Source organism: Aedes aegypti, chromosome 2, assembly GCF_002204515.2.
Source record: "Aedes aegypti strain LVP_AGWG chromosome 2, AaegL5.0 Primary Assembly, whole genome shotgun sequence".
Classification (NCBI taxonomy): domain Eukaryota; kingdom Metazoa; phylum Arthropoda; class Insecta; order Diptera; family Culicidae; genus Aedes; species Aedes aegypti.
In genome coordinates this window covers 293598005-293625950 of record NC_035108.1, presented here as the reverse complement: position 1 = coordinate 293625950, position 27946 = coordinate 293598005, and the positions used below count along the sequence as shown (strand labels likewise).

Below are 27946 nucleotides of genomic sequence, written 5' to 3'. Positions count from 1 at the left end.
ACCAAAGAGCAAGGAAAATCTCAAATTGCTTATTAAAGATAAATATTTGATTCATTTTAACAAAGACTATTATTTATTAACTTTTAGCACTTTGTCGTATCTTTTATTCGAGTGTTCATTTCAATTGCATACAACTAACGTTATCACTGCCAAAGCGAGTATCAATATGATAACAACAATGGAGATAACAATCAATCTTTTAAAATATATGAGAATGGTTTGATATCCTCCCTGTAATACTGCAGGTAACTTGTTACTCGGCTGATTGCCGAAGTTTCGCTTTCAGCGCATCGATGGCATCCTGGATATCTTGTGTGACTTCCTTCCGCTTCGACAGCGCGGAAACGGCATTTTGGTACTTTTTCGCGGAGGTCCACCTGCAGGCATACAAATACAAGGTCAATTGTGGTACAACTAATGACATAACGTAACAGAAGCTTACACCAGAGCGGCTCCCTCGAAGTTGCCGGATATTTCCAGATACTGAGCCCACTCGCCCGCTACTTGTTTTTGGAGGGGATCGTCATGGGCTTTTCGCAATTTGCAAATGGCCAACGCTTCACGGAAGTACTTGTGCTTACAAAGGTAGTCTATCGCTTCGGTGATCTGAAAAGAGAATGGTTAGGTTTAGTATATAGAGAAACAAACATCCATGTTGCTTGGGCTTACGGGGGTTTGGAAATGCTAATATATTTAACTTACCTTATGACTAGCTAGGAAATAGGGAATCGACGCCAAAGGGTACTGTTTCTCCAGAAGCTGATAGCCATAAGCTTCACAACATTTCCGCCAAAACCTGTGAACGAAAAATAAATGGATATGGGTACGTTAGATTTTCAAAGGTAGTTCCACCTTTTTGAATTGTAGATCTAGAAAAGACAACATCTATTACAGGGAGTTCACTTACTCGTAGGAAACTGATGGCGCTAACGCTACCAGCTGTTCCGTTAGCCGCTTGGACGCAATTCTTTGAAGGATTTCCTCCTTCAAACGGAAACCAATCTGCGGAAGCAGAATGGCTCCGATCGATGCCGTATGGGCAATGTGATGATTCTTAGCTGCAAAATAAGATACTTGGGTCAGCATGATCGAAAAACGGTTGAAATCCGAAGCCCAACACTCACTTTCTTCGTCGATTAGTTCTTTCAGATCTTTTTCGCTCATGAAAAGCTTCTCATTGAAGTACCGTTTCTCGCCGCTATCGACCTTCACGGCCGGTTTTTCCTCCGCATCCTGTTCCTTCGAATAGTCCTCGTTTGGCGGTTCATAGTCGATCAATTTGACTAAACACGCCAACACATCGGTTGGCTTGTTGATCTCTTTATTTGCCAGGTGGAACGTGGTCGGCACATTCGTTTTCAACTCTACTGGTTTGATTTCCTTAAATTTAATAGCCTTCAGGTGCTCTGCCAACTCGTCCATCTCTGGAGTGGGTTTGACATTCGGTTTCTCTTCCACTTTGCACGCTGTGTCATGACTCACGTGGCCGTTAACTGCCCCGGTTGGAACTACGTCCGGCGCTACGGTATCAGCTGCTCCAACGTTTTCCGAGATCTGCAGCGTATCAATGGACTTTTGAAGTTGTTCCAAAGGCTTGCCAGCTCTTCGCTTCTCTCGTGTTGCTTTTTTGTCGATTCTTCCTTCTTCAGTGGCCCACTTTACTGGAAGACGTGTTTCTGCAAAATTGAATTAGAAATGCAGATATCTATTTAAAGTTTTCAATGAACTTACTTTTAGCTAACGCGTTCTCTGTAACCGGATGTTTGGTGTAATCAATGAATGCCAAAGTTGTGCCTCTTCCGGTCAATATCACGATATTATCATGGATAGGAGAAAACATGGCACAGAACACCGAATCGGTGCTTCTGTACAGTGCCAAACAGCTGTAGCTCGTCGTATCCCATACTCGAACCGTGTTGTCAAAACTTCCCGAAACTAGCAGTTTACTATCTCCGTGACCCCATCGCAGACAACAAACCCCTTCGGTGTGTCCCTCCAGCAGCCTAATGTTGTCGCCAATTTTATCTGAAATAAAAGCAAAAAAATGTTTTGTCAATTAAAGAATAGGTTATTGCAAAAGTGTTATAACGGTTCTGATCACACCCCGATTTTCATTGGTAATGCGTAGCCATTAGCGTAGATCCGATGTAGAAAAACTCATCAAACAACTTCAAAGGATCCCCTCATACCGTTACACTACTTCTTGGGCGAACCTTGTCCTGTTCTGTAATCATACTTTTGTCGCTTCACGCTTCAGGGTTGTGCAGATCTAACAATGTTTCAAATGTTCTTGCTCTCAATATCCATTTCATCTGCGAAGCAAACAAATTGACCGGATCTTGTGAAAAATGGGCCTTATCTGTTAATACCGGCTGATATTGAACAGCAGACACAAATATCTATCGATTTGTCGAGGTCCTCGGAGCAATTTTAACGAACTGGACTGTTCGTCCGAAATCGCCACGTAATATAACATACCGTATATCTTTGGTCTTAATAAGCCATGCGAGTTTCCCGAGAACTGTTCTCGTCAATACAATGCGTTGGGAGATGGTATTGACGTCCAACAATCTCACTTACTACTGATCTGGGATATCACTTAGGGGCTGTCCATTAATTACGTAAGACAATTTTAGCGGGTGTTTACTCTTCGATGTTTGACAGTTGACTGTCTTTTCTCAAATTTTTATCCAGGAATTCCATCAGAAATTAATTCTAGTACTTACTTGATACTTGATGGGCTACAATCCGCTACGTTGAATCTACGCCGAATGGATAATTCTTCTCCACTGGGCTCGGTCCTGAGCCAATCGCTTCCAGTCGCCCTGAACGTTAAGTGCCCTTAAGTCCTCTTCAACTGCAAAAAGCCAACGTGTGCGCGGCCTACCACGAAGCCGACGGCCTCGTCCGGGTTCTCTACTGAAAATTATTTTTGCTTGTCGTTTTTCCGGCATTCGTACCACGTGACCAGCCCAACGCAGCCTGCGGTGTTTTATGAGCTTGATAATATCCACTTCTTTATATACTTGGTACAACTCATGATTCATGCGACGCCGCCAGATTGCATTTTCTTGTTTACCGCCGAGTATTGTTCGCAGCACTTTACGCTCAAAAACTCCAAACGCTTTCCGGTCGACCTCTTTTAACGTCCAGGATTCATGGCCGTATAGAGCAACCGGAAGGATAAGAGTCTTATATAGCGCGAATTTTGTTTTCGTCTGCAGGCTACGGGACTTAAGCTGGTTACGGAGCCCGTAAAAAGCCCTATTCGCAGGCTCTCCTTATAGCTCCTTCGAGAGCAATGTTGAACAAAAGATTCGAAAGCGCATCTCCATGCTTCAATCCATCTAAGGTTACGAAGGAGGTTGAAGTCTTATCCGCAACCCGCACACTTGATTTCGATCCATCCAACGTTGCACGAATCAGTCTAATCAGTTTCGTCGGAAAACCGTGTTCTACCATTATCTGCCATAACTCATTTCTCTTTACTGAATCGTACGCCGCCTTCACATCAATGAACAGATGATGAGTCTGCAAGTTGTATTCCCGGAACTTATCAAGGATTTGTCGCAAGGTAAACATTTGATCCGTCGTTAATCGGCCCTCACGAAAACCAGCTAGGTATTCGCCGACGAAGGACTCCTCCAGCGGTCTCAATCTGTTGAACAGAACACGTGACATTATTTTGTACGCCGAATTGAGGAGCGTTATTCCTCGGTAATTGGCGCACTCCAATCTGTGGCCCTTCTTATACAGAGGGCAGATGAGGCCCTCCAGCCAGCTAGCAGGCAATTCTTCTTCCTCCCATATCCTTAACAGAGTACGGTGCAGTATTTCGTACAGCTGCTCACTACCGTGCTTGAAAAGTTCGGCCGGGAGCTCGTCTTTTCCAGCAGCCTTACAGTTCTTCAACTACTTAATCGCTCTTCTAACCTCATCTAGCGTCGGGGGCTCCACAGCTTGTCCATCGTTGCTGATGATTAATCTGTTATCAGACGCGCTCGTGTCCTCTCCATTTAACAATTGCTCGAAGTGTTCTTTCCACCTGGCAGCCACCAAGATTTTGTCTGTCAGCAAGTTACCTTCGCGGTCATTGCACATGACGGGAGACGGCGCAGTTTGTCTCCGTACGCCATTGACAGTTTCGTAAAATCTCCGCATAACGTTTTGTTCGATGCTGTTTTGCGCCTCAGTAATGATGTCTTCTTCATACTGCCTTTTCTTTCTGCGGTGAATTCGTTTCTCGGCTGCTCTAGCTTCCTTGTACCGCTCTCTATTCTGCCGGGTACCAGACACTAACATCCGACTTCTGGCAACATTCTTCTCATCCGTCACATTCTGGCACTCCTCATCAAACCAACCGTTTCTGGGTCGTCTCTGAGCAGTACCTAGCACCTCTCGCGCTGCTGTGCTCATCGCACCGTGGATAGACTCCCACAGATTGTTGAGGTTTTCGCCTACGTTGTATCCCCTTATCCGCTCATCAAGCTTCCGGCGGTACTCGTCTGCTACACCTGCTACAATTCTAGTAGGTTTGCCCAAATAATCCATTAATTGATTCTTTAACGGCCTTCTCAATGAAATCCTTTAAAAATTTGATTCAAGATATTTTCAAGAATTCAACCTGAACTTTTTTTAAGGATAACTCAAGAAATTACGCCAGAGACTTCACCATGCATATCTGCAGCAATTCCTCCCAAGATTCCCTCACAAATTTCTCTAGAAAATCATGAAATTCATCCCAGTGATTCTCCAACCGATTTCGCTACACGCTTTTAAGAAAAAATAAAACACAAGCAATACTTTTTACAGAGATGTGTCCACAGATTACTTCGGATTTTCTCCAGAATTGTCGTTCAGTTTTTCCATGATTTCAGCCAAGAACTTATCTAAGGATCTCTTTGGAAATAACTTCAGAAATTCCTTATGATTTCTTCAAAAAGCGCTGTTAAATTCATTGTGAAATTTCCCAAAGAACCCCCCTAAGTTAGGGGCCCTAACCTCTGAGGAAGTTGTGAAATTTCTCTACATGAATTGCTAAGATAATTAATGAAAAAAAAGAATGAATATCTGGATAAAATCCTGCATGATTTTCAGGAGCTATTCCTTGTAAATCTTTAAACTGAACTCCTGAAGAAACTTGTGTAGATATATTCTGAATAATTGCTGTAGTATTTGCTCAAACACAATTTTGAAAAACTTGGAGTTTTCAGTTGAATTTTTTACCAAAATTCACGAAAGAATTCATTTGAAAATGGATGGAGAAATAATTCCTGTAAATATCTTTAGGATGTCTACAACAGTAACTACTGGAAACATCGGTGGGAGACTAAGATTTGTGGAATCTCTGGAAGAAATCCTGGAATAGCATTTTGAAAATAAATTCAGAGTAATCTCTGTGAAACTATTTTGAAGCTATTTTGAATCGTCAATCACTGCAAGGAGTAGGAAAATAGTGACTTTGATTACTAAAGAGAATTTAGAGATCTTTCATTAAAAATAGAGATTTTTCAGAGACTTAAGTTAAAATAGAGACCAAGTCACTAAAAATCGACCTGCTACCAGCCCTGTTTCATAACGATGCGCATCGGTTCCAAATCTCACAATACTCATCATATATATTCGCTCCCAAGACGACAATTCGTCCGGTGGGGTGTGCTGCTGTCGTCATGATGATGGTTCACGACAGCCATGTCAAACCCATTCATGGTTTCAAAACATTCGGAACAAAATATTTGTTTTACCTCTTAAGTAAAGTAACGTAGGAACTTGAATGAGATACAATGGTAGAAAATTCATTTCTCTACCCAATGGTATTTTTAGAGGCTGCGGAGAATGTTTCAAACCGTGTTTTATTCAAGTGCAAAAATTGCTCAGGCGAAATTTCCAATGAAACTAACCTCACATATTCTGGTTTTCCAACCTCAAACTAGTGCTCCTCCCAGCCGGATCTCTATTTTTATGAAAGTAGTGGAATAATATAAAAAAAAACAAACGAATCTAGAACATAGAGCATGGATATTTCTACCTTTTCCACTTAACCGTTTCACTGTTGACCGTCTTTTATCAAGGATATTAAGCATTTCCCCCCACAGAGGCATGTCATGAATGCGTGAAAAATCAAATCTCTCATCCACTGACTAGTTGCGCTACCAAAGTATAGATGGCTAACAGTATGTTGCGTTTTGCGATTGTAGGCGTATGGAGTAGCCTTTCCCTTGACCACATGAAATTTTCACCAATACATTTCCCACTATTGAAAGGCGTAAAGCAAATTATACACGGGAAAAAATTCTGTAGTAAAAATTACAATTTTAGCTGACTACGCCCATTTTTGAAACTACCATGCAATTTCAAACCAATTTACTATGTTTACGGTACATTCCACCACATTACTGGTACATTTGACAGAAATAATTTACAACAATCTGATTTCAACTACAGACATGGTAAAATCAAGCGCATTTCTGGTCTACTGAAAATTGCCGGTGCGAGCGCTTAAGTTAACCCCCTAGAATGGTAGTTTTTACCGCACAATTTTTTTGCGTGTATCAATCAACACTTACCGTCGATTCCGTTGCTGAAGTCGATCAGTCGTATGTTGCACTCATTCGAAGCCACTGCCAACACATTGTCCTTGAACTGCATGGAGCATATGTACCGTCCGGAAACTTGACGGTGATAAAGTTGAGCCAAACTCTTGCTGAGGTCATTGACAAACACAAATCCGTCCTGTGTTCCGACGAATAGATAATGTCCCGAGGCCGACACGCAGGAAACCATTCCGAACTGGCGCAGCTCAATGGGATCTGAAAATGGTATGGGGTTGTTAGCGAGGATAACGTAACCGTGATGTGGTACCTACCGTGCTTACTAGCTCCGATCATTTTGTAGTACGCCAGCTTTGACTTTCCTGTGGCAAACAGCACCGTGCTCTTCTGGAAGAATTCGTCCGTCATTTCACACCACTTCAATGTGTACACGTCGGTGGAGAGGAACGAGTTCAACAGAACCGGAACGTTGTTCGGACTGTTCGTGTCCAGTAGACCGATTCGACCTTCGGCCGTACCAAACGCGATATAATTCTCCCGTTCCGGGTGCCAATCGAGAGCCGACACTTTGGAGCAAACTTTGTTCATGAATCGTACGCAGTTCACATCGTTGAACGTCATGCTGGCCAGATTCAGTGTGACCAAGTTCCTATCGACACATCCAACAGCCAGAACCGTCGATTCCAATGGATTTTCTATGACGCACGTGTTTCCGGTTGCCATGCATGAGAGATCGGCGACGATTTCTGGTTTCTCCGTGACCGAAACTCCTACAATTTTCCGGTTGATCGATTGACACCAGACGTAATTTGTCTTCGGATCGAAGTCTGCGATAGGACCGCTGGATCGTGCCACATAAATCGCCATATCGACAGGATAGCGAATGCCCTGGTTGACGGTCACTCTGCAAAATTAAATAGGTAACGGGTTGATTAACCTTCTGTCTGCATGAACAATGGTGCCTGCCACTTCATAATGCATGCAGACCAATAAGGGGAAGGGAGAGGGATTGATGTTGCATTTCTAACTGGCCCACAGTAGACCGGTATACCCCTGTATCTACGCCAGTTCATGCGGGAAGGTGTAGGGGTGGTAATTTTATGGCAGAAAGGATTAATGTTTGGTTAGCATGCTGCCTATTTATCAGGCGTATGGAAAAGCGTGCGATAATTATGGCAGAATGGATACGTAGAGAAACGGTATGTTTGTCCATCTCTGGTTCTAGCATATGCTATGAACGAATAGATCAACTGTGATAGCTTAAGACTGCGATATAGAAGCAAGAGAAAGATACAACTACACATTACGAGGAAAGGGACGGGCCTAGGATTGAACCCATGATTTTCTGCTTATGAAGCAGAAGCGGTAGTCATTAGACCACCAACCCCGTCCTAAAAAAAATCAAAACATAAAACTGACTCACCTTACTCGGGATGCACGATAGAAGAACGACAGATTCCATTCGTACACGTGTCCAGAAACGTTATTGGCCACAATTTTGGTTGGACTCACCCACGCAACTGTGATAAATATACCTGCAAACAGTCGCTTGTTCAGATTTTGGTTGCTGGCCAGCATAATCTTGTCAACGGCCACTCCTGATTCATGATCCCACAGGAAAATTACATTCTCACGACTTCCCGTCACCAGAATCATTCTCGGTTCTCCCTCCTCTTCCTCGTTCTGTTCGTCCTTGGCGCCTTCCTGGCCTTCTCCATCCATGATAATAAAGTCACGAAATTTCTCCGCCTCATCCAACTCATTTTCATCGTCAGTGTTTATCTCGTGTGCCCTCTCGACATCATCGGCCACGTCATCGTCCTGATCCTCCTTTTCCCGTTGTCTTGCTTCCGCCAAGTCTTTCTTTAAATTCTGACATTCTTCCAAGAAGTTGAACCCCTTCGTTGTGTGAACTTTTTCCCGGAAGCGATCCCGCTGATCATAGTTCGACGTCTCCCGATTGATGATAGTACCAAACTCTTCTTTCGAATCATCGAAATCGTAGATATCAAAAATGTCCGAATTGTCCGCGGCTGCTGAACTGCTCGCGGCCGCATTTGAATTGTTGGCTGGCTCTATAACGCAGAATCATAAATCAATCACAAAAATTTAAAAGTAGATTAGTTATTTGGATTAAGTATTTTAAACAAACAAACCCCTAAAAGCCCGAGACGAGCCATGAATTTTCAAATGGCAACAATTCGGAGACCAGCAGATCCAAAATAGTTTGGAATGGACATGGCGTTTTGGCAACAAATTTAGAAGTTTAATACCCATATTGATATGGTTCCGGACATGTTCTAATTGGCCAGTTCTCTCAGGGTACTTGAAACTTACTCAGGGTGTCTACTCATATACAGAAATGAAATTCCCTGATATTTCCAGGTTTTTCCAGAAAAAATAATTCCAGGCTTAAGAAAATCTCCAAAATACATATATGATTGACAATAGTCAAATTTAGGTGATTAAAAATGTATTTTCAAAGATAGGTAGTTTGGCTTCGAAACACTCAAACAAAAAATCTAACGATAAATTTCAAAGTTGTACTCACTTCAACGAAAAACATTGACTTTTCTGTTTGTTCTAAATGCATAAACAACATACAAAAAAAATAGAGAAATCTAGTGTTTATTATTCAATTTCTACGAAAAACAAAAATGTTTTTTAAATGATCTGAAAGTGTGTTTAGTCGACTGATCATCAAAATCAGATATGAAAAAATATTCTATTTGATCTTAAAGAAAAAATAAACTTTCCCTTAAACTGGAATTCAGATTTATGGACATCCAGCGACACCCTGAATATGTCTCTGGAGGCCGTTTTATATTTTTCCTAGATGATATCATTAGAGAACTCTTACCTGAACAAAAAACAATGAATTATGAATATAAAAATAAACCTAACATGAACCACGACATGAGAATTTGATTCCTCATTTGAACAGATATTAAGAATATTTCTAAGCCTTCATCGTGAAATTGTTTTGAGCTTGAGCTTGAGCTTGAGCTTGAGCTTGAGCTTGAGCTTGATTGGCCGCCCGTGGATGCACTCCAGTATCGCCAGATCAGCTGCACTTACACAAGGAACCAACCGAATGACTGCTTGGGACTAACAGGCATCTTCAGTGTATAAGTGCTGGTGATCTTCTATTTTTAGGCAACAATGGCACCTGCCACGTCAGAATGCAGACCAATGAGGGGAAGGGGGAGGAATTGATGATGCATTGAACTGACTCCCACGTAGACCGTATATTCCACTGCATCCACGTCAGTTCATGCGGGAGTGTATGGATTGGGGGAAAGGTATGGCAGGAAGGTTTGCTTTTGTGGTTAGCAGACTGCCTATATATCAGGCGTAAGAAAGGCGTGCGCGTGGAAGTAGGAAGCGTTAGGGAAACGGTTTCTTGTCCGTCTCTGGTTCTAGCGTTTGCTATGAACGAATAGTTTGAGTGTGATATATTTAGAATGGAAGATATAAGCAAGTGAGAGATATACAACTACAAAGTACGAGGAAAGGGACGGGCCTGGGATTGAACCCATGACCTTCTGCATATGAAGCAGAAGCGGTAGCCATCAGACCACCAACCCCGTTTCTTCATCGTGAAATTGTTTTAGCTCAAAAGATCATCATATTTGTTGGTTCTTCATTATGGCAAAGAAATTACTTCCATGATTCCATCATGAATTGCTCCAAACATCGTTTCAGACGTTTTTCAAGGAAGTCCCAAGTTCTCCGGAAATTTATCAATTGATTCTTTCATTTATTTTCCTGGGACTTACTCCAAATTTAAAAAAAACCTTCCTTGGGTGTTTGAAGATTTTTTTCAGTTATTCATTCTGGGTTGTCTTCAGAGAAATTTCAAGAAAAAATTCCAGATTTTTTATGGAACATTTTGAAAAATCTGCGATGAATTTCCAAAGAATATCCTAGTGTAATGTAATGAAAGTTGAATTCCTATGAGGATATTTGAAAGAACTCCTGGATTATTGATAAATTTCTTTCTAATATTTTCTTGATGAATTTCTAAGATAATAAAAAAATCAAAGCTTTGAAGAAATTCCGACAGAATTCATGAAAAAATATCTATAATAGATCAGAGTAAAACTTGAGTGGAACCTTGAATGAACTTTAGAAGAATCCATGGAGATTTGGAAATTGAATTTGAAAAATTTTAGTCATGTGGTTCAAAGCAGTGGCGCAACCAAAGGGGGGTTTTGGAGGTCGAAGAGTAATTACACGCTATCACGCCAATGTAAGTACGTGGATCCAAAAGTAGCTTGGATAAACTTTCGAACATTTTTATGCTACCTGTTAAAGAGGCCATAAGCCTATTAGAAGATTGGCTACTTAGTCAATATGAAGGCACAGATTGGATAAAACAAGTACGTACATACATTAAATTAACTAAACTTTGCATGGAAGAAAACTATTTTTTCTTTAGAGATGAAACTTATAAACAGTTAAATGGAGCCCCAATGGGAAACGCTTTCTCCGTTTTTAAGTGAGATTTTTATGGCAAATTTAGAGAAACGATTAGAAGATAAAAACCAGCTCCCGAAAATCTGGTGGAGATACGTTGATGATGTTTTCAGCATAGTTAAAAAACACACCTTACCCCAAACTTTAGAAACAATTAATAAGGCTCACAAAAACATTGAATTCACTTACGAAGTAAAACAGGATAACAAATTACCTTTCTTGGACTTACTTATTGTAAAGGAACACTCATCACGTACATTTGAAATCTATAGAAAACCAACTAACACTCAACGTATTATTCCAAACACATCAAATCACTCACACCAACACAAAATGTCTTCCTTCAATCACATGATACATCGAATGCTAACAATTCCCCTCAGTGAAACTGGTAGAAGAAAGGAACCTACCTACATTTTTGAAACAGGACAATTAAACGGTTACACAAGACAAACAATACAACAACTCATTGACAAAAGAACACGAGAACAATACAAACGTTCACTTACTACTCTGACACAAGAACAACCAACACTCAAACGTATAGCCGTCAATTACAACAGTTTTTTTTTTTTTTTATTTGTATGGTATTCAGTTGGAGCTGCCTGACAGCTTAACTTGTCAAGGCTGAACCCTCGGTCGGGCTTTTGCCAAGTTTCCCCTCTACCAGGACCAATACTCAGACGGACTAGGCAATGGCGCCCACATGAACACTGTTTTTTATTAGTATTGTGACGTGGTAGTTTTTGAAAAGTACCCATATTGCTTCTGAGAAAAGGAAGCATTATGAAAATCAGCAGCTCCATTAGAATTTGTTTGAAATAGTAGTGTTCTGGCAGCCCTGCCGCCCCTATGAGAAGTGAGCCGTGAGTGACAGTTGATAGTGAGAGGTGAGAAAGAAAGAGAAGGGGAGATGACAGATGTCTTAAAACTGTCATCAGTAAAGTAGATGTAAATAAAAACAAAAACAGGAAGAAATAAAGGTGACTGAAAGGATTGAATAGTGCGCGAATTAGTTGAACGATAAATTACCGGTAGAAATACTAGAAAATAGGCGAGAGTTGTTAGTGGAAAAAAGGTGTTGGATGATTGCAGGACGTTTCGAGGTTATTACAGCCGTAAGTTCGAATTTAATCAGGAACGAACCTAGAAAAACAGAGTCCGTATATTACTTTTAGTACTCAACGTAATACAAACCTTCTGGACAATTTACTGGACAGACGAGAAACGAAGCAACAAGACCATCAGTACAGACTGTAGGACAGAGAGGTAAATTACAACAAAAAACACCGACGGAAAAATTAAGTAGATCTTTGATTTGATAACAGACAACATACGCACGAACATTGAGTAAGACGATCGGGTTTGAACATTGTACCAGTGGAAGAATTGTAAGTTGTAATCAATTTAGACATGAACTTAAACATCTAACACATTTATGAAATTCGATAGAAGTTTAAAAAAAGACATAGCTAATCGCTTGGGACAGGAAAGCCAACATAGACGAAGGCAAACTAAAATTGTAAGTTGTATTAGCAAAACTGTATGATTCTAAATCTGTACTCATTCAAACACAAACACTTTGATTTAATTACAGTTTGATCTACCCGTAAAAAGGTTGATTTGCAAAAACCGTTTGTTTTAGCCGATTTGATCCGAACAAAATCAAAAATTTTAAATCGGATTCTTCGAGATGGCTTCCTCACCTTCCAAGAACGAGCTATGTTTGTTCTGCTCGATGTCGGAGTCAATGTCTGAGGACGTTGACTGGGTCCAATGTGGGAAGTGTAAACACTGGGCCCATATTTCGTGCGCTGGTGTTGACCAAGGGATTGTCAATAGTCATTGGCTTTGCCCACAGTGTGTCCCTAGTAGTGTTCAGCAGCTGAGAGTTCCTGATGCGGCCAACAAGAAGAGGAGTAAGAAGTCCGGCAAGAAAAGCGATGGAGGGTCCGATCAGGGAGTTGGTTCCGACGTTGATCCAGTTGAGAAGCAGTTGGAAGAGGAACAACTTGCCAAGGAGAAGGCCTTCGCGAAGCAGATGGAGGCGCGGAAGAAGTTACTCGCTCGGCAGAAGGCGTGGAAGGAAGAGCAGCTGAAACAAGAACGGGAGATGCGTGAGCTGGAACTCCAGGTTCAACGCGAGATGGAGGAGCAGCAGTTGCAGCACGAGCAAGAGATGCTAGATGCTCAATTGGCTGCGGAGAGAGATTTTATGAAGAAGCGGGATGCGATCCGGAAGCAGTTTGCTAGCAGCGTTAATAGGGTCAACGCGTTGAAGGACCAAGAAGGCGCTGTTGGTGGAGCTTCGGCAGACAATCCGAAGCAGAAAGTGCACGAGTGGCTGGACGAGCAGACGGAGATTGGCAAATTGCCGTCGGCCGCCGATTTTCGGGGAGCGTACCCCAAAGGTGATCCGCTGCGAGCGGAGTCAAAGAAAGTCGAGCAGCCGAAACTGATGAAGAAGGTGCGGGAAGTGGTCGAGACCGATTCGGAATCAAGCGACGAAGAAGAAAGCAGCGATTCGTCGGAGGATCGAGTGAGAAGTAGCCGTCATAGCAACAAAGCCGGCAACGGGCCGGGGCGAAGCGTTGGTCGAAGCTCGAGATGTAGCGAAGTTGGCGATAGGTCGGAGCGAGCCGTCGGCCGAATTACGAGAGAGCAGCTGGCCGCTCGAAAAGCGGTGTCGCAGCACCTTCCGAAGTTTCGTGGAGAAGCGGAAGTTTGGCCGCTGTTCATCAGCAGCTTCGAACACACCACAGCGGCGTGTGGATTCACAAATTTGGAGAATCTGAAGCGGCTACAGGACTGTCTGCAAGGAGACGCGCTCGAGGCAGTCAGGAGCCGATTAGTTCTGCCAGATTCAGTTCCGGATGTTATTCGGGACCTTCGAAGCTTGTTCGGGAAACCGGAGAAGCTGTTGAAGACGCTGCTGACGAAGGTGAAGAGCGCTCCAGCGCCGAGAGCTGATCGGCTGGAGACGTTTATAAATTTTGGTATCACGGTGAAGCAACTGTGCGACCATTTAGAAGCTGCACGACTGACCGACCACCTCAGTAACCCGATGCTGGTGCAGGAGTTAGTAGACAAGCTGCCGCCAAGCTACAAGCTGGACTGGGTCCGGTACAAGCGAGGCAGAGTGGACAGTCCGCTGAGGATGTTCACGAACTTTGCGACTGACATTGTGTCCGACGTCTCCGAGGTGGCGGAATTCACCACACTGTCGATGAACGACCGGGTGCGGCCTGGGAAGGAGAATAATCGGAAGAAGGAGTTCGTGCATGTGCACGAGTCCGAGCCGAAGCGAAGCGAAGTCAATCGTAGCGAGGTGGCCAGCCGACCTTGCTGGATTTGCAGGCGAACGGATCATCTGATTCGGAACTGCGAGGAGTTCAGGCGAATGAACATCGCAGAGCGTCTGCGAGAAGTCGGGAGGCAGAAACTCTGTGGAGTCTGCCTCAACAAGCACAATGGTAATCGCTGTCCTTCCAAAATTCGGTGTGTGATGCGGAATTGTCAGGGAGCTCATCATCCTCTGCTGCACCGGGTAGAAGAATCAGTGCAGCTGCAGAAAGCGAAATCGGACTGCACGGTGATTTTCCGGATGATGCCGGTGACGCTCTACGTCGGCAAGCGACAGTACGATACCGTCGCATTCCTGGACGAAGGATCGTCGGCGACTTTGGTGGACGACGTGGTCGCAAAACGGCTGAAGGCAGAAGGGACACTCGAGCCGTTGATCGTCACGTGGACCGGGAATATCAACCGATTTGAGAACGAGTCTCGCAGTGTCGAAATGATGATGTCGGCAAAAGGTTCGAGAGAGAAGTTTCCGCTGTTCAACACGCGAACGGTGTCTGAGTTGCAGCTTCCGAAGCAGAATGTTCGGTACGCAGAAGTGGTGCAGCGATACAAACATCTCGCAGGGGTGCCGACAAAGGACTTTCCGTACGGGGTACCAACGATTCTCATCGGTTTGGACAACCTTCATTTGTTCGCTCCGTTGGAGTCACGTGTAGGGAAACCGAACGAACCAATCGCTGTACGATCGAAGATGGGCTGGACGATCTACGGTTCCGAGAAGCGAAAGCCCACGGTGCAGACTTATTTGAATCTACACTCCGTCGCACCGGTGAGCAACCAGGAGCTTCACGACCTGATGCGGCACCAGTACGTGTTGGACGAAACAGCGTGTTCGTCGTTCGCCGTTCCAGAACCGGCGGAAGAGAAGCGGGCTCGAGAAATCCTTCAGACGACGACAACGCGGATAGGCGATCGTTTCGAAACGGGATTGCTGTGGCGCAAGGATGAGAGAAGATTTCCCGACAGCTACCCAATGGCCGTTCGACGGATGAAAGCCCTCTACCGTAAACTGGAACGCAGTCCAGCGCTGAAGGTGAACGTGTGTCGGCAAATTGAGGAGTACCAGACGAAGGGGTACGCACACAAAGCAACCGACGCCGAGTTAACGGAGACGCCACAAGCTGCTGTGTGGTATCTGCCGCTGAATGTTGTGGTTAATCCACGGAAACCGGGCAAGGTACGCCTGGTCTGGGATGCTGCAGCGTCGGTGAATGGAGTCTCCCTGAATTCGGAGTTGCTCAAGGGTCCGGATATGCTAGTTCCCCTCCCGCGGGTAATTTGCAATTTCCGAGAGCGTCCGGTCGCCTTTGGTGGGGACATACAGGAGATGTACCACCAAATCCGCATCAGAACGGAGGATAAGCAGGCGCAGCGATTCATTTTCCGAGGCAACAGCGACGATGCTCCGCAGGTGTACGTTATGGACGTAGCGACTTTCGGCTCCACGTGCTCGCCGAGTTCAGCACAGTTCGTGAAGAACTTAAACGCCGAGCAGTTTTCGGATCAGTACCCGGAGGCTACGGTAGCGATCGTCAAGCGGCATTATGTCGACGACTACTATGACAGCGTGGACACAGTGGAAGAAGCGGTTCAGCGAGCGAACGAGGTGAAATATGTCCACTCCCGCGGAGGTTTCCATATCAGGAACTGGGTGTCCAATTCAGGCGTGTTCCTGGAGAACCTTGGAGAGCGGAGTAGCGAGTCGTCGGTGCATTTCAGCCTGGACAAGAGTACCGATTACGAGCGTGTGCTGGGAATCGTATGGAATACGGTTGAAGACGTTTTCTGCTTCGCCAGCGCATCGAAGTCGGAGTACGCTGAAGTCCTCAGCGGTGATAAACGTCCGACGAAGCGAATCGTGCTTAGCATCGTGATGGCGCAGTTTGATCCGGTGGGGTACCTAGCGCCAGTCACCATACTAGGAAAGATGCTGATTCAGGACCTCTGGCGGACAGGGTGTCAATGGGACGAAGTTGTGGATGAAGCATCGTTCGGCAAGTGGAAACGGTGGACGGACATTCTGGCAGACGTTCGAGCTTTCAAGCTGCCACGCAGCTATTTCGGCAGTGCGCGATCGGAAGAGGTCCAGGATGTGCAGTTGCATATATTTGCGGATGCGAGCGAGACGGCGTATGGATGCGTGGCATACTTTCGAGCCGTAGTACGCGGTGAGGTGATGTGTGCGCTCGTGATGAGCCGAGCGAAGGTGGCACCGTTGAAGCAGCTGTCGATTCCGCGCCTGGAACTTCTAGCAGCCGTGCTCGGCGCACGGATGTCACAGACGGTGTACGAAAACCACAATTTCCACATTACGAAGGTGGTCTTTTGGATCGACGCAGAGGTGGTGTTGTCGTGGATTCGGTCCGATCAGCGCCGCTACAAGCAGTTCGTCGGTTTTCGTATCGGAGAGATCCTGAGCCTAACAAGGCTGGCTGACTGGCGATGGGTGCCGACGAAATTGAACGTGGCAGACCAGCTGACGAAGTGGGGTAAGAACCCGGAAATAGACCCGAACAGCGCGTGGGTACGAGGACAGCAGTTCCTGTACGAGAGTGAGGAGGAATGGCCGAAGAAGAGTTTGCCACCGGCGAACACAATGGAGGAGTTGCGGGTTCACCTACTGCTGCATGATGTGAAGGTTCCAGCGGTACTAGTGGACGCGACCAGATTTTCGAAGTGGACGGTCCTGGTTCGAACGATGGCGTGTGTGATCCGATTCGTTTCGAATTGCAGGCGGAAAAGGGAGAGGCTGCCGATTGAGACGCTGCGGGCAACGAGAAGTCAGCTGAAGGTGCTGATACCAAACGCGGGAGCTTCAGTTCGCGTGCCACTGAAGCAAGACGAGTATGAGAAGGCGGAGCGCTGCTTGCTGAGGATTGCGCAGTCGGAGAGTTTCGTCGACGAACTGAAGGTGTTTTCGAGGAACAAAATTCGACCGGCAAGCCAGTGGATGGCGATCGAGAAGTCCAGTCCGCTGTACAAGCTGACGCCGCTAGTTGACGAGCATGGCCTGATTCGAATGGAAGGACGAGTGGAGCGTGCGGAGTTTCTACCGTTCGACTTGCGGTTTCCGGTGATTCTTCCGGACGATCACCGGATCACGAGGCTGATAGTTCAGCATTACCACGAGAGGAGCGGCCACGGATACCGCCATGCGGTGAAAAACGAGCTGCGACAGCTGTACTACATTCCCCATGTAGACGCGGTGGTAAGGAAGGTGTCGGCATCCTGCATGTGGTGCAAGGTGCATCGTTGTCGTCCTGAAGCTCCGAGGATGGCCTCGCTTCCAGTGCAGCGAGTAACGCCAAATCTACGTGCATTCAGCTACGTTGGCGTAGATTACCTGGGACCGTACGACGTGACAGTAGGACGTAGGACGGAAAAGAGGTGGATCGCGCTTTTTACCTGCATGGTGACACGCGCGGTACATTTGGAGGTGGCGCACGGGCTGACAACGCAGTCGTGTCTGATGGCGATACACCGGTTCATCGGCCGTCGGGGATGGCCGATCGAGTTCTTCTCGGACAACGGGACGAATCTGCGAGGAGCCAGCAAGGAAGTAGTGGAGGCTGCGCAGGGCATCAGAGATGACTGCGCAGACCTATTGACGAACGCGAGAACGAAGTGGACGTTCAACCCTCCGGCCGCACCGCACATGGGAGGCGTCTGGGAGCGGTTGGTCCGCTCGGTGAAGGAGGCGCTTCGGGCGCTCGACGACGGAAGACGGTTGACCGACGAGATTCTGCAGACGGCCATCGTTGAAGCGGAGGACATCATCAACACCCGTCCGTTGACGTACATGTCGCAGCAGTCCGATGAAGCAGAAGCACTCACTCCGAACCATTTTCTGAGGGGCGTTTCACCGAACCAGCCATGCGTGGCGCTACCACCTCCCCATCCAGCGGTGGCCTTGCGGGACGCGTTCCAGCGTTCGCAACAATTGGCTAGCGTGATGTGGGAACGGTGGATAAAGGAGTACGTGCCGTTGTTGAACCAGAGGACGAAATGGTTCGGCGAAGCCAGACCGCTACGGGCAGGAGATCTGGTGTACGTAGTCGAGGGTGCCAACCGGAAGTGCTGGGTCCGTGGAGTAGTAGAGGAAGCCATCAAGTCTGGCGACGGAAGGGTCCGTCAAGCGTGGGTGCGTACCAGCACCGGAAGGTACAAGCGAGCGACAGTAAAGCTGGCCAGAATGGAAGTACAGGATGGTAACCCTGAGCCGGATGTGGCTTCCGGGACAGAGTTACGGGCCGGGGAATGTTCTGGCAGCCCTGCCGCCCCTATGAGAAGTGAGCCGTGAGTGACAGTTGATAGTGAGAGGTGAGAAAGAAAGAGAAGGGGAGATGACAGATGTCTTAAAACTGTCATCAGTAAAGTAGATGTAAATAAAAACAAAAACAGGAAGAAATAAAGGTGACTGAAAGGATTGAATAGTGCGCGAATTAGTTGAACGATAAATTACCGGTAGAAATACTAGAAAATAGGCGAGAGTTGTTAGTGGAAAAAAGGTGTTGGATGATTGCAGGACGTTTCGAGGTTATTACAGCCGTAAGTTCGAATTTAATCAGGAACGAACCTAGAAAAACAGAGTCCGTATATTACTTTTAGTACTCAACGTAATACAAACCTTCTGGACAATTTACTGGACAGACGAGAAACGAAGCAACAAGACCATCAGTACAGACTGTAGGACAGAGAGGTAAATTACAACAAAAAATACCGACGGAAAAATTAAGTAGATCTTTGATTTGATAACAGACAACATACGCACGAACATTGAGTAAGACGATCGGGTTTGAACATTGTACCAGTGGAAGAATTGTAAGTTGTAATCAATTTAGACATGAACTTAAACATCTAACACATTTATGAAATTCGATAGAAGTTTAAAAAAAGACATAGCTAATCGCTTGGGACAGGAAAGCCAACATAGACGAAGGCAAACTAAAATTGTAAGTTGTATTAGCAAAACTGTATGATTCTAAATCTGTACTCATTCAAACACAAACACTTTGATTTAATTACAGTTTGATCTACCCGTAAAAAGGTTGATTTGCAAAAACCGTTTGTTTTAGCCGATTTGATCCGAACAGTAGTGTACAATTTGTTTGAAATAGTAGTGCATTACTAATACTGTTTAGTCGAAATGGTTTTGAATAATTTGTCATTCAAGTGCTATTCTGATTACTATTGTCTTTTACGTAAGATTAGAGTCTTAAATGTCAAGTGTCGTCAAGTCTTAACAAAATTAGGCTGTTTAGTAGTAGTTCTAGTTAATTTCATTTTTTGTTGTTAAAAGTATTTATTGGTCATTACGTTCATATATCCTTAAAGAAAAAAGTCGCTTTCCTTGTCTGTTCAACAGTTTTTCGAAACTAGCAAGTGTACCCTAATGAGCGATCTCAGCGTCCATAGTCATTTTATAGTGAATATTGAAGAGTAAAGTTACCTTAGGCTTCTATTACAGTCTCCTACAAGATTCACTTTTCGGTGGCAAATGCAATGCTTCACAACGCCTATTTTCTACTTGTAAATTTTGCGAAAATGAAGCTGGAATAAGATTATTTATACCGCTGTTACAAAAGAGGTATTTCTTATTATGGCAATGTAAAAACCATATTAAAATAAGATTGTCGCGACTTATTTCTACTCAGTGAATCTACTAGTCATTTTCCTAAGAGTTCCTAAGTATTCCCTACGTCGTATATGATAACGATGTATCTAGCTAGCTAATAGTAAGAGTGGCTACGGATCATTCTGGTTAGCAAAAGGCAAACTGAACGTCACCAATAGTATTAATGTCCACTTCGAATAGATTAATTATTTGAAATGGGCATCAATTCTATCAATGACGCAGAATGTGCGTTGGATCACATCCGAGATATTATTGCGTCTATGCCATATGAATTATGACGCGGCTTTAAGCAAAAAATGCCAAAATGTGATACCACCACTACAGGTTACGCGGGATTATCACAGAAGGCCGAATCACAAAAGGCCGAATCACAGAAGGCCGAATCACAAAAGGCCGAATACCTTCTAGCCTACCACAAAAGGCCGAATGCACAGAAGGCCGAATCACAGAAGGCCGAATCACAGAAGGCCGAATCACAGAAGGCCGAATCACAAAAGGCCGAATCACAAAAGGCCGAATCACAAAAGGCCGAATCACAAAAGGCCGAATCACAAAAGGCCGAATCACACAAGGCCGAATCACAAAAAGCCAAATCACAAAATAAAGCTTGGATATGAAAAGAACAAGTCCATGCTTTGTTAAATGCAGTCATGTCAGTAAACAGTACAAAACTTACATGCGGCGAAGCCACATTGAGGATAGAGGAACTGAGGCGGCAGAAGGCCGCCGAAGTCTCCGATATCCGATGGTTGTGTATAGCATCTATTCGGTGTCATGCAAATAGCAAATCCAGGCGTTTGCCCGGTATAATGCAAACAGAGGATGTTTTTCCATTTTTAGGTCCGACGAGCGACAGCGAGTTCGGACAGCAAGCGTTTGCCCGGTATAATGCCAACATAGTCTTTTACGCAACAAGTAGGAGAATGATTGCTGAGATAGGGTATAACAAGTGTTTAAGTGATCATAAGAATACTAAGTTTACAAAGAATACTTTTAACCGTTCGATTTTGACTCGGTTTGAATTTGGCAACACGGAAATCTATGTACACAAAAATGGATCATGGTCAGTCACAAATCATGTCAATCTCAATGTTTCTGTGGGCCTTCTTAAGGCTTACCATATTCAAAATAGGTAAATTTAATTTGGAAGGAACCTCTTAGCCGAGTGGTTAGAGTCCGCGGCTACAAAGCAAAGCCATGCTGAAGGTGTCTGGGTTCGATTCCCGGTCGGTCCAGGATCTTTTCGTAATGGAAATTTCCTTGACTTCCCTGGGCATAAAGTATCATCGTACCTGCCACACGATATACGAATGCGAAAATGGCAACTTTGGCAAATAAAGCTCTCAGGTAACAACTGTGGAATTGCTCATTGAACACTAAGCTGAGAAGCAGGCTTTGTCCCTGTGAGGACGTAATGCCAAGAAGAAGAAGAAGAAATTTAATTTGTGGTCATTATTACGGCGATACAAGTTTTAATAAAAACAATTATTAAATTTTGGAACGGTTCAACTTTGGCAACATGAAATTTTTTGACATGTTGCCAAATCGAATAGGCACTGTATACCCTTCCAGTTTTCGCGAGGTTTTTACACTTATGTTGTACAAAATACAACAGCGCGACTACTTAAGCTTCCATTATAAAATTTATTTTGGGTGTGTCAACTAAGAATAGACCAGTTGACACACCCAAAAAATACTAACCATACACTCTTATTCAGCTAGTAATGTTACTTGTGCGTCTTGTCCCGCTAACCCTACTGTAAAAATGTCCATAATATTGTAGAAAAATGTGCTGAATGTTTGTGGCTTTCACTAAAATTTATTTTAAAATTTCGGCCTTCCGTGATTCGGCCTTTTGTGATTCGGCCTTCTGTGATTCGGCCTTTTGTGATTCGGCCTTTTGTGATTCGGCCTTTTGTGATTCGGCCTTTTGTGATTCGGCCTTTTGTTATTCGGCCTTTTGTGATTCGGCCTTTTGTGATTCGGCCTTCTGTGATTCGGCCTTCTGTGATTCGGCCTTCTGTGATTCGGCCTTCTGTGATTCGGCCTTCTGTGATTCGGCCTTTTGTATGTTTCGGCCTTTTGTGCTTTCGGCCTTTTGTGATTCGGCCTTATGTGATTCGGCCTTTTGTGATTCGGCCTTTTGTGGTAGACCCGGTTACGCCTTTGGTTTCCATCATATGGGCTAATGGATTATGCCCTCCCATCGCGGCAAGGTCGCATAACCAAAGGGAGGGTATAGCCGTCAATTACAACGATGAAACAATAAAGCTACGCCCAATCCTACGAGAGTTTGGTTTCGAGTTAGTTTTTACCAGTAGAAACAACCAACTCCAAACTCTCCTAGGTTCAACAAAAGACCCAATTGACAGTTTATATAAATCAGGCGTTTACCAAATTACATGCGACCACCGCAATAAAATTTACATAGGACAAACAAAACGGACTCTCAATACATGTTTTAAAGAACATGTAGCAGAAGTTACTAAAGCACACAAAGATACAGAAAAAGGACATGTACACCATTTCAAATCAAAAGTTGCAGAACATATTTACAATGAACAACATTTCCTTAACACAAAAAATATCAAACTCTTACGACATGTTTCAAATCCTTGGCTTCCAAGGATTTGAAATATGTCGTGCTTGACGTAGCGGAATTTTTTTATAAAAAAAATATACCCAGAGTGAACGAAAAAAGCTCAAGTTTGCATATGGTGTTATTTTATTCCTTTAATGTTAATTCAGCAACATTTTTAAACTTGTCTTCTCGAAAATTATTACATGTTCACAACCCCCCCTAGAGTCAAATCCTGGTTGCGCTACTGGTTCAAAGCAATAATATTTTGATGAAATGCTGGAGAAATTAAAGGAACTTAAGAAGGGATCCCAAATGCAATTTATCGAGAAAATCTTGGAAAAGTTTATAATAGATTGCATCGAATAATGCCTTAAGATATTTTTGAGCAATTCCGGAGAGTTCTTTTTCTTCTTCTTCTTCTTGGCATTACGTCCCCACTGGAACAAAGCTTGCTTCTCAGCTTAGTGTTCTTATGGGCACTTCCACAGTTGTAGCGTTCGATTATTATTTCGTTAAACTTCACGTTGAATTTTGATTGGGCAAGATTACCACTTCAAATTTAGTATGCAAACGAAGGGCGAGGATAAGTGAATAAATTTAGAGTGTTCAACCAAACGAAATGCTGCATGGGAAATGCACAGAAAAAGGCGAAAAAGGAGATGTCACAACTGTCAATCGGATGACAGTTAAAACTGTTTCCGGAAGACTGGCACGCACACATCGCTAAACAAAAGGAGCACGAAGAAACCGACTGAATCACTGGCACAAAGTCTCAGACCCTCGGAGTAGACGGTTCGGTGCGGGTAGAGAGCGTCGTTGGCGGTTGAAGAACACAATTTCCACACCGCGTGGTTCGCAACGGAAAGCGGAGAAAAACGCACGCGGTCTTGTCCGAATCGCCAACACGAGCCCCGACATCCATGGTGCCGAGACTGAACAAGTAGGCATTCTCCTCGAGCCGTGCATCCGAACGATCTCGACGGTTTAAGATCGGCGCAAAAGAACCGCCTCATCAGAGATTTCCGCCACGCTGGACGGAAGGAAAAACAAGCCAGGAACACTGAGACCGGAAGAAAGAACCAGCGCGAGCCCAAAACAACACGATCGAAAAAGCCTGCAAAAGCAGGCTTTTTTCTCTTATCCTTTTGTCGGCTTAGTGTGCAGTCAGCGGGTCCGCACGGAGGAACCAAGTGCTTGGAAGACGGGCGGCATCCGAGCGTGGCCGTAGAAGCGACGGAGCGACATCGGCGTTGACGAACGCGGTCACTGGCAGGCCCACACACGTCAGATCCATTCGGCTGGGTTCCCCGGTGACAAAAAACAGCATCACGTGCGTGCAGTCCGGTTGCGGAAAGGTGCAGTAGTCGACTGTCGGGGAAAGCAGCCATCCATATAGGGTAAGCTCACCAGCATAGGGCTGACAGCCGTTTGTCCTCGCACAGTGAGCAAGCCAAGAGCCAGCGCGGTCGACGAGCGTTCAGTGAGACACGAGGAGTGCAATGCCTCGGCGCTCCATCATGCTGCCCTTCCGTCAACGTTCGGCCGATTGGATTTCCCGGGCGTAAGCCCAGAAGAAGAAAGGGTGCACCCTAGTGATGAACCGTGAGTAAAAGAAAATTGTAAGAGATAAGAAAGATTGAGCCAGAATTAGGGCCTAGTTAGGGTAGTCAGAAGGTAGGCTGGAAGATGGGAGAAGCTAAATAAAGTTTGCGTACGATGTAATCCGATTTTTTGAGGTGTCCAGTTTATTAGCCGGTCCGACCAAGCTTCAGTCTCGCTAGGTCAAACCTAACACAGTTATTAACTGAGAGCTTTCTTTGCCTAAGTTGCCATTTTCGCATTCGTATATCGTATGGCAGGTACGATGATACTCTATACCTAGGGATGTCAGCACAGAATACACTGTGTAAAACGCATAATGCGAATCCATATAGGTGATAATTTAAATTAAATAACAACATATTCATAATCCCACCCTTATTAAGCCTCAGGATAGAGACTGAAGATGGGCAGCCGATTATCTCGGCGAAACACAAGGTCACCTGCACCATTGCTCCGGGTAGCACAAGAAGGACTCAATACTGTGGAGGGCGCCCTGGCACCCCACAGGCTCCGTTAGTGGTTAGGTTTTATTTAGACCCCCTAACCATTCATTCCTAGGCACGGTACGCATCACACCATAAATTAGAGGTGGACTTTTACCACCGGAACAGGCAGTCCGTAGTGTTAATTCTTAGCCAGTTGAAACAACCGCTACCGACACTACGCGGTTATCTAGGCTGCTCGGGAAAAGGAGATTAATATTGATGATTAACTGATTAACATCGAACGAACTAGTCAAACTTCGAAACACTAGAACCACCTAGAGATCTTCGTCTAGCTTTGTTCCAACATTAGCCATCTTTATTGATAATGAAAAATTACCGCACCGTGATTGTTTAAGTCGGCTAGGGGAAGCAGTTTTCCTAGGCTACTTCTGCTACATGAGTTGTGCTATATGCACTATGGCCCCTCCCCGAAGAAATACCGTAAAATGGTTTTGGGGAGATAAGGATCTGATGCCAAGGGTAATATAGGAGAAGGTTTCGACCGTGATTGTTTTTAAATTATTATTGTTTAATGGCTATATCGGTCATGCGACTCAAAGGTAAAGGGAGTCTATAGAAGTAAATGATGGAAACGAATAGGTGCATAGGCGTCGCAAGGGAGCGACAAGATTGAAATTTAATTAGGTGGTGATTTAGGTGAATAGGTGAATTAGGTGTGTTGGTAGCAAAGCTCAAAGCTTTGAGCCAACCCTTTTCCAGTAGAGAAGCTAGGCAAAATACAGGACGCTTCGATGCTGACTGACTTTAAAATGGTTTGCTCAATTTTCACCACCTAATTAAATTTCAATCTTGTCGCTCCCTTGCGACGCCTATGCACCTATTCGTTTCCATCATTTACTTCTATAGACTCCCTTTACCTTTGAGTCGCATGACCGATATAGCCATTAAACAATAATAAGCCAAGGGTAATGTCTGTGCACTCTCTGTACACCCCTTAAGCAATTCAACAAGAATTGCTCAAGTACAGTGCATGTGGGGTGGTTTTAGTGGGTCGTCGGTGGTGCGTCATCCCCACACTCCCTGAGCGACTTTCTCAGGGGTCAACAAACCCGTAACATCCCAGACCGGTTCCATAATAATCACGATCTCAAAAAGCGTTTCATTACAAAAATATCTGAGATATACAATTGGAACCCGGAAAAAATACGTTGTTACCTCTAACCTGATTTACTCTGAAATTTGTTTCAATTTTATCGATCTGTGGGTCTCCGAATTGTTGCCATTTAAAAATTCAAGGTGCGTCTCTGGGATTTTCAGGGATTAACAATATACTCACTTGCATCGGATTTACCGCCCTTCTTGCGGGCCTCCTTTTTCGGGCGTTCCTCCCGTCGCCAGCTGATCCTTGCTTCCTCTGATTTCACCCGGACCTGCATCCAATCGATTGAAACGATCTCCGTATCGTGGCCTCGCATGTTGCGCAAAATGGCCATGTCCCGAAGCGAGAACATCTGAATCAAACCGTCCTTCATTCCCGCGGCAAAAACGTCCCGATCGGTGGGACACGCCGAAAGAACGACCACCGTTTGGTTCGGTTTGAAGAAGTCCCCATAGGTTTTGAACGTGTCCGTCGCCAAACAGTAGACGATCATTACCGAGTGATCGCAGGAGATGATTTTTTGCGTCCGGGTGAAGCATATAGCTGAGGTCACATCGTTACTTTGGCCACCACGACTGTCGCCCCTTTTCAGTTTGTACACGTGCCCTTTGTGACCCTTGGTGGCCGCCTCCTGATCGACGTCCCACACCTGGAGGTTGTTCTGATCGTCAAAGGTGGCGAACTCACGCCGCTCGCTCCAATCCGGGGAACAGGCCAAGGATTTGATTCTGTAAATACAAGAATATCTATAAAAAATGTGTTCCACGAGTTAGGAGTTACGGGAAGATGAGAAGAGATTGAGATTTTTCCGCGTCATCTATAGGTATATTTTAAATAACCTTCAATAATGATCCGTTTCTCCAATGGAACCCTAGACACGTATCTCACGTAGATTGTCGTGTTTTGCAAGAAACTCATAAAGATCGTGAACTTTTTTTCAAACATCTTGAAGAGAAGAAGCACAAATGTTTTACTTATAACGACAAAACTGAACGTTTTTTCAAAGTCGTCTTGAAAGATCTCTCAAGTGACTATAAGTCACCTGAAGAGATAAAAAATGGAATAAAAGATTTACTTGGATTTTCCCCAGTCCAAGTAATCATTACGAAAAAGAGAACCCAATCTGGCATTCTTCGGAACTGACTTTCTCAAGAATATTATTTAGTTCACTTTAACAAAAGAGATCAAAATAATATTAAGGCTTTAGAAAAAGCAAAACTCATCTTTGATGTCCTTGTGACATAGGAACAATTCCAGAAACCTAGGGGAAATTTTCAAAACCCCCACTCAGTGCCGTCGATGCCAAAAGTGGGGTCATGGCACAAAACATCACAAAACAAATCTCCAACAATGCTTATTTTTCAGTCTACGATCGCTTGAGTCATACCCATCAGGTATATAATTCTGCTCATTCAGAAGCTATTTTTCTTCCGTCAGGCAGTCGTTCGAATCTTTTAATTTCGAATGGAAAGAAACTCTATGCCTATGCTTCATGCTTCATCATCGGATCCCGTAAATAGAAACTTTGATGAACTTAGAAAAAATACTTTTTAATGACCATATTAAAAATATCGACTCACTACCAGCCCTGCAATAGCGATTTGTTGAAGTTCCTTCCTAACCTACAAAGAGGATAAAGGATCCTCTTCAAGGAAATCAAATTTCATTCAAGATTTCAGAACGTTTGGATGTATGCAAATCCAAATCTTTTTAATTACTTACATGGATTTGACGTTGAAAATCTTGACCCGGGGCATTTGGTTCTTGACCAGCGGGGCAATGTAGTTCACGTCCGACCGCGAATGATAGAGCAATCCGTTGTCCGGGGTGCTGATGAAACTGTTCTGCCGGAACCAGGCCTGCATGTTTGGCACCACAAATCCGTCCATGTCCACTTCCATCGTTGCTGTTTCGGCACGGTCAAAGGCTTGTCACAAAATATTCACTTTCTACTGACTCCTGTTCCAAAATGTAGTTTAAAACTTTTTGCAGCGTATCGTCGAAAAAACGGTTAAGAGTTTTGGAGTTTTGAGAAATCAAACGAACTTCACTTTTGTCGCACTGAAACCGACGGCACGATGTTCTTTTGTTTTGTTTGTCCCGGCAGGCTCGTATGCGGTGTATGAGCAC

General features: G+C 44.4%; 1 protein-coding gene across 1 annotated transcript; it reads right to left on the bottom strand.

The window, feature by feature from the left end:
- Positions 1-69: 69 nt before the first annotated feature.
- LOC5564513 (protein rigor mortis) lies at positions 70-27946 on the bottom strand. Its single transcript, XM_021845401.1, has 11 exons — positions 27539-27946; positions 25994-26544; positions 7975-8626; positions 6866-7455; positions 6567-6809; positions 1732-2025; positions 1125-1676; positions 908-1058; positions 703-796; positions 443-606; positions 70-377 (listed from the first exon to the last, which is right to left on the bottom strand). The coding sequence occupies exons 1-11, from the start codon at positions 27715-27717 to the stop codon at positions 254-256; spliced, it is 3594 nt and encodes a 1197-aa protein (XP_021701093.1). The 5' UTR covers positions 27718-27946; the 3' UTR covers positions 70-253.